This window comes from Lampetra planeri, chromosome 23 (genome assembly GCF_965212315.1).
Source record: "Lampetra planeri chromosome 23, kcLamPlan1.2.h2, whole genome shotgun sequence".
NCBI lineage: Eukaryota > Metazoa > Chordata > Hyperoartia > Petromyzontiformes > Petromyzontidae > Lampetra > Lampetra planeri.
In genome coordinates this window covers 1,777,565-1,784,490 of record NC_136129.1, presented here as the reverse complement: position 1 = coordinate 1,784,490, position 6,926 = coordinate 1,777,565, and the positions used below count along the sequence as shown (strand labels likewise).

Sequence of the window (6,926 nt, the reverse complement as noted above, 5' to 3'; positions counted from 1 at the left end):
CCTTCCACAAATCAAAGAATTCATCGCCGGGGGTGATTGGAGTGCTTTCACATGGCGCTTTGAATCGGCTTTTAGATCCGTCAATTGGACGGAGGATGAAGCGCTGGGAGCGCTACCTACACTGCTCGACGATGTTTCTCTGGGGGTCTTCCGTTCCATCCCGGCGGCCAAGAAGAAGACACTGCGGGACGCGTTCGCGGAGATGGCGGAATTCTATGACCCACCGACGTCGGCCACCAGAAAATTTATGTTATGTCGCCGAGCATCGGAGGAATCGCCGTTGGCCTATCGTGGGGCGTTGATGGCGCTGGCCATGGCTGCCTACCCCGACGCGACGGCCAACCATTTGGATCCTCTCATCCTCTCCCGTATGCTGGAGTTGGCTCAGGAACTCAAGATTTCGCTGCCAGTTTGCGGCCACGAACCACTTACATCGCGATGGGTGGCGCGCTGCCTGGACGCAAAATTTAATATCAGGCGTTGGGACCAGATGGCGGCGTGGACGGGGAAACCAGAGATCGACGGGCCACCTTTGGGGTGGTCTCCACGACTGGTGGTCCACTGCTCCGACGACTCGGGCGACGACGACATGCTGGCTGCTGCTGTTTCGCACGAGATTCCGGGACGGCGGCTGCGCGACCAGCGTGGCAACTACATGGGCCGTCCGCGTGCAAGGGCCGGGTTGTCCGACTGCCGGCCGACGTCGGCGGCGTGCTTCAAGTGCGGCAGACGGGGCCATTTCGCCCGTGACTGCCGCTGTCGACCTCTACTGTCGCCTCCTCCGACGAGGGGACCTCCATCTCCTCCACCTACTGCGGAGCCGCAACAACCTCGGGCGAGTCGGCACACATCGGACACCCGGCAGGTCCTGTCACATCACCCATCCATTCGCACTCATTCTCACACTCCTCAGGAAAAATTTACTTCCCCCGCTACAGTTACGCGCTCTGCCACGCAGTGGAAAAAATTGGCTCGCAGGGTTGTAGCTGCGGCTTCGGGCTCGTCGACGGTACGCGGTACCATCGACGGCGTTGATGTGCGCATCTTGGTGGACACGGGCGCGTCGGCCACCATCATTTCTGATCTTATTTTTAATTTGTTGTCCATCCCTGCGTCGCAGATACGTAAGGTTAATGATGCGTGTGTCGCCGCGAATGGGGGAAGCATGGGTATCTGTGGCCAGGCAGATGTGAGCATCACTATCGGGAATATTACCGCCGCAGGACCTGTATTGATCTCTCGCTCGCTAGCTGTTCCATGCTTACTCGGTACTGATTTCCTGCGTCGGATGCCGCTGAAAATACGAGTCGACCAGGACTGTTTGGAAATGCCGGGGGGTCGTCGAATGGCGTTCCTGCCTTCCTTGCTGGCCAGCGCGCCTGCAAGTAACGCAGTTACTGCCGTTGTTGCTGCTACGGTAGAAGTACCACCGGGAGCACAGATGCTAATACCGTTGCGTTATCGTAAACCCCTTCGAATGGGAAAGGGTGCAGAAGGCGTGCTGCTATCCCCATCGAATTCGGCATCTAAATCCTTTTCTTTAGCGGCGGCACAAACGATCGTGCGACCGGGTCAAGCACCTTTTATACAGGTGTTAAATGGGGGACCTGACCGCGTTATTGTTCCGGAGGGGTCGGTGTTGGCTCACGCCACTACCGACTTCGCCTCTTGCAACGCAGCGCCGCGCGCATGAATGCCCGCTGGTAGGCCCCCACACGATTGCTCTCAAGAACGTTGGATCGCTGATTTGTGCGGAGAAAATTCTTCCTTGTCGAACGAACAAAGGAACGCCCTGCGTTCATTATTGATACAGTACACTGATGTTTTCAGTAAAAATGATTTGGACCTCGGCCACACGTCGCTTTTGTCGCACCATATTGACACCGGTGCGACGCCTCCCATCTGTATGCACCCTCATCGCATGAGCCCGGCGGAAAGGGATCACGTGCGCGGAGCGGTAAATGAATTGTTGGCGGCGGACATCATTTCGCCGTCCAACAGCCCTTGGGCCGCGCCCGTCGTTCTGGTAAAGAAGAAAGATGGTGGTACAAGATTTTGTGTTGATTTCCGCCGGTTAAACAAAGTTTCGGTGGCAGATGCATACCCCTTACCGAGGATGGATGATTCGTTGGACGCTTTATCGGGTGCTAAGTTTTTTTCCACCCTTGACCTGTCCTCGGGGTTCTGGCAGCTTCCCCTCGACGATGAGTCGAAGGCGAAAACGGCGTTCCGCACGCCGCAAGGTCTCTTTGAATTTAATCGGTTGCCTATGGGCTTGAATGCGGCACCGGCGACGTTTCAGCGGCTCATGGAATTGGTGTTGACGGGACTGCAGTGGGAAACGTTCCTCATATATCTTGACGATATAATTGTTTTCAGCCGCACGTTCGAAGAACACCTCCAACGTCTAGAGGCGGTTTTTCAAAGAATGCGTACGGCTGACCTTAAATTTAAACCTAAAAAATGCCACCTTCTGCAACACTCTGTCCGTTACTTGGGTCATATTGTCAGTTCGGACGGCGTATCCACTGACCCTCTGAAAACGAAATGTGTACGAGAGTGGCCCACACCCACTTCGGTGGGAGATGTTCGGCGGTTTATTGGGTTCCTTCCTATTATCGCCGCTTCGTTAAAAATTTTGCGACGTTGGCAAAGCCATTACACGTTCTGACTGGCAAAAATCAAAGGTTTAAATGTGGAGCGGAAGAGGAAAAATCTTTTATGGCACTGCGGGACCACCTCGCCACGGCGCCAACGCTGGATTACCCAGATTTCTCACAGCCGTTCATCCTCGATACCGATGCTAGTGATATCGGCATTGGGGCCGTTTTGTCGCAACGTAAGGATGGGGTAGAGCGAGTAGTGGCGTACGGCAGCCGGGTTTTGTCCCCTGCGGAAACACGCTATTGTGTGACAAGACGGGAACTTTTGGCAATTGTTCACTTTGTCCGATTGTACCGGCCGTACCTGTATGGACGGAAATTCCTAGTTCGCTCAGATCATGCGGCTTTACAATACTCCTTGAAATTAGATCAACCGTCAGGCCAATTGGCTAGGTGGTTGGAATCGCTACAGGAATTTTCCTTTGATATTACATACAGGAAGGGGACCCGTCACACGAACGCTGACGCGCTCTCACGGCTGCCGCCCCTTCCTCAGTGCACTTGCCTGACGGGCACGCACCGCTGTGCGGCACCAGCCACCTCGCCTTGTCCGGTTATGGGGGCGATAGCGGATGAGGATGCAGGGGCGAAAGCGAAGGAGGACGACCAGCAAGGGTCGGTGGACACGGATGATATCTTACGGCTACCACACGCGGTCTGGCTACGTGAGCAGGAGACTGATGCCTCGCTGTCTCCGCTACGGAAATTGATAGGGAAACAAAAATCTCAATTGGCGGGTTGGAAATGGCAGATGTTCCGAGGCAAGTCGGGATTGTTAATGTGTACTGACGGGTTGTCTGACCGACCACGCTTGGTGGTGCCTACTTCGCTTCGCTACGACCTGCTTCGTGCTCTGCACGCTAATAAGTTGATGCACCTCGGTGTCCAAAAGACTTTGGCCGCGCTGCAGAAGGATTTCTTTTGGGCCGGTATGACGGCAGACGTCAAGGACTTTATTCGCTCATGCCAGGACTGTGCAAAGAGGAAGCCGCCTCGGAACCCCTATGTACCACCGTTACGTTCCATTGAGGTGTCCCGCATTAACGAATTGGTTGCTCTCGATATTCTGGGCCCGTTTCCCCCGTCGGCGAGGGGCAATAAATACCTTCTCGTCGGGGTGGAATATTTTTCTCGATGGCCGATGGCCTGGCCTCTGCCCGACCAGACGGCAGCATCCATTACCGACGCTTTCTTGAACGGGTATGTCATGGACAAGGGGGCACCTGAGAGGCTGCTCACAGATCAAGGGCGGAATTTCTCTTCCAAATTGCTTAAGGAAGTTTGTGACGCGTTGGGTACGAAGAAAATTCGCACTTCTCCTTACCACCCACAAACAGATGGTATGGTGGAACGATTCAACCGCACCCTCTCGGCTATGCTTTGTCACACGGTCAGTGAAAAGCAAACCGATTGGGACCTGCACATACCAGGCGTCTTAGCGGCTTACCGCATGGTTCCACACACGTCCACGGGATACTCACCATTCTTTTTGATGTATGGCCGTGAAAATGTTCCACCCATCGATGTGCAATTGGGTGAGCCGAGTAAGCGACCGTCCCGTTCCTTGCCTGACCACGTGCGTGACTCGCTTGAACGAGTGACGGAGGCGCGAGAGGCTGCCCGGTGTGCGACGGCCCGTGCTCAGGCAAGGAACGAACGTTATGCGCGTCAATCGCATACTCACATGTCTTGGTCAGTGGGGGACCGGGCGTGGCTCCACTGCCCCCAGGTACCGGCGGGCACATCCCCCAAGCTGCACAGGCCGTGGCGAGGGCCTGTGACACTAGTGGATGTTCGGAACTTGCAGAGTATCCGTGTTCAGTACGAAAATCGGCGGTGGTATGTCCACTCCTCACGGCTTAAACCCTATGTTGACGCGCGTGTCGGCCCTTCATCCCCACTAGTTGACCTGCCGGGTTCCGTCGAGCCGACCACGCCGATTGTCACATCCATTGATCCCAAGGGGGACTGTGTTGTGCCTCCTACAGATGAACAGGTTCTGAGGGCTGAGGCGGCCCCAGCCGCCCCCCCTCCAATGAGACCTGCCCTGGACGTGACCGAGCATCAACAACCTACTTCTTCTTCGAGCCTACCACCTCCTGTCCATCCGGAAGCAAGGGGATCATGCGCTGGAAGCGGAGGGGGTCCCGCGTCGCGTACGCGGTCGAAATCTCTTCCGTTTCGTTAACGTTTGATCGTTCGTTTATTTCCCTGTTGTTACTGCGCTGCAGGGGCGCCCTAATGTACGTGGTGATTCTTGTTGTATGGGTGACTTTTTTTTAAATGTTGTTGGGCGCAGGGACGCCGGTTCACCCTCGTATCGTTAAATGCACCTTGGTGCCCTAATAATGTGTTCGGAATTGGTTTATCACCCTTTCCCAGCCGAGACGGCTACTTTTTTTTCACCGGGGGGGGGGGGTGATGTAATAACAGCTATAGTGGGTTCACGTGGGGGATTGGCTTGCCGGTCCTGCTTGTAGCCAATAAGGGTCGAGATAGGGAGCGTGGGGCCGGCGTGATCACGGCATGTCATCAGGGGTGATTGGCCCAGCCATTGGGGCCCCAGCTAATGGGGATCCGGAAAAGAGGCGTGGTCCCGGGAGTGACAGGGAACCATCGAGAACGGTCGAGATTGCCCATGGAGGATTGGCTGGGGGGACCACGTGACGAAGGGATTAAGAGGGAGGAGAGAGGGATGATCGAGAGGAGACGGGGAACTGAACGGGGTGAGAGCCACGCGCGAACGGGGCTCCGGGTGCCACGTGCGCGGTGGGAGTTGTGGGAGTCTGCCGCTCTCCGTTGTCTGCCAGCAACGGAGCGTGTGGGAACAAGTGTACCGTGAAGTGAAAATAAAGAAGACCGATTCCGAATCCGTCTCCGGAGAATTATTACACAGGTAACAAGCTGAGATTAGGAGCACTCCCTTTAAGAGTGTGCTCTTAATATCAGCTCGTTACCTGTATTAAAGACACCTGGGAGCCAGAAATCATTCTGATTGAGAGGGGGTCAAATACTTATTTCCCTCATTAAAATGCAAATCAATTTATAACATTTTTGACATGCGTTTTTCTGGATTGTGTTATTATTCTGTCTCTCACTGTTCAGATAAACCTACCATTAAAATTATAGACTGATCATTTCTTTGTCAGTGGGCAAACGTACAAAATCAGCAGGGGATCAAATACTTTTTTCCCTCACTGTATTTTGGTAGCACGACGGCTCCTGGGTAGAGTGACTCTGGTCTTGAACTTTCTCCATTTGTAGAATATCTGTGTGACTGTGGATTGGTGGAGCCCCAAATCCTTAGGCATGGGTTTGTAATCCTTTCTGGACTGATGAGCATCAATAACTCTTATTCTGAGATCCTCAGACATATATTGTGATCGTGGCATGACTTTGTTTCCACACGCACCTGTATGGTGAAGACCAAACTCACAAACTTTCTGATCTTTATATAGGGTGGGCATCCCAAACGCTCCGCTGAAGATGTATCTAATTATTTAAACACCAAATTCTAATTACTGTATTCCCTTAATTGAGCTAATGAAACCAGGGGTTAACTTCCTGTTTTACATACTCTGAACCTTAATTACTCGTTGTTTAATTCATACGTAATTTCGTGTCAAAAGACATGGAATTGGTGAATATAAAATCTTTTGGATATTTAAGAAAAGACCAGTTTTGATTCAAGAAGGCTATCATGGTAAAATTATGGAATTCCCATGTTTATCATTGGGGTTCACAAACCTTTTCGCGGCACTGTACACACCTCCAATGAGAACGGTTGGCTATGTACGGTGCCAAAGAAGTTCACAACATCCATTCTGGTGCCCCGTGGCAGCCGTTATCTGCGTGCGCCTCCCCCTGTCCCCCATAACTCCCGGGCCCAATGCCCCCGGGGGCTTATATAACGAGCAGTGACGACCACCAGCGTGTGGACAAGGTCGGCGTACCCTAAAATCTCCCCCAGCTAGCGCACGCCGTGTTCCCGTTCGCCCCCCCCCTCCCCTACTTTCTCAGAGGGGCCAGGGGAGGGGGCTGTTATCTCTGCTGTGGTCACCTTGGCGACCACAGCAGCCCCCAACACCCCCCCCCCCGCCTACACCACCACGGATCGTCGCAGCAGTGGCGGTAGCGGCGGAAGGACGTTGAGTCGCGCAGAGAGCCATAGAGTTGCATAGAGATCCATAGATGTTGCACAGAGAGTCATAGAGTGGTTACATAGAGAGCCATAGAGTTACACAGAGAGCCATAGAGTGGTTA

The 6,926-nt window shown here is 53.7% G+C and overlaps 1 protein-coding gene across 1 annotated transcript; it reads left to right on the top strand.

Moving 5' to 3' along the window:
- Positions 1-281: 281 nt before the first annotated feature.
- LOC144726216 (uncharacterized) lies at positions 282-4,914 on the top strand. Its single transcript, XM_078604739.1, has 2 exons — positions 282-865; positions 4,652-4,914. The coding sequence occupies exons 1-2, from the start codon at positions 302-304 to the stop codon at positions 4,664-4,666; spliced, it is 579 nt and encodes a 192-aa protein (XP_078460865.1). The 5' UTR covers positions 282-301; the 3' UTR covers positions 4,667-4,914.
- The last annotated feature ends 2,012 nt before the right edge of the window (positions 4,915-6,926 follow it).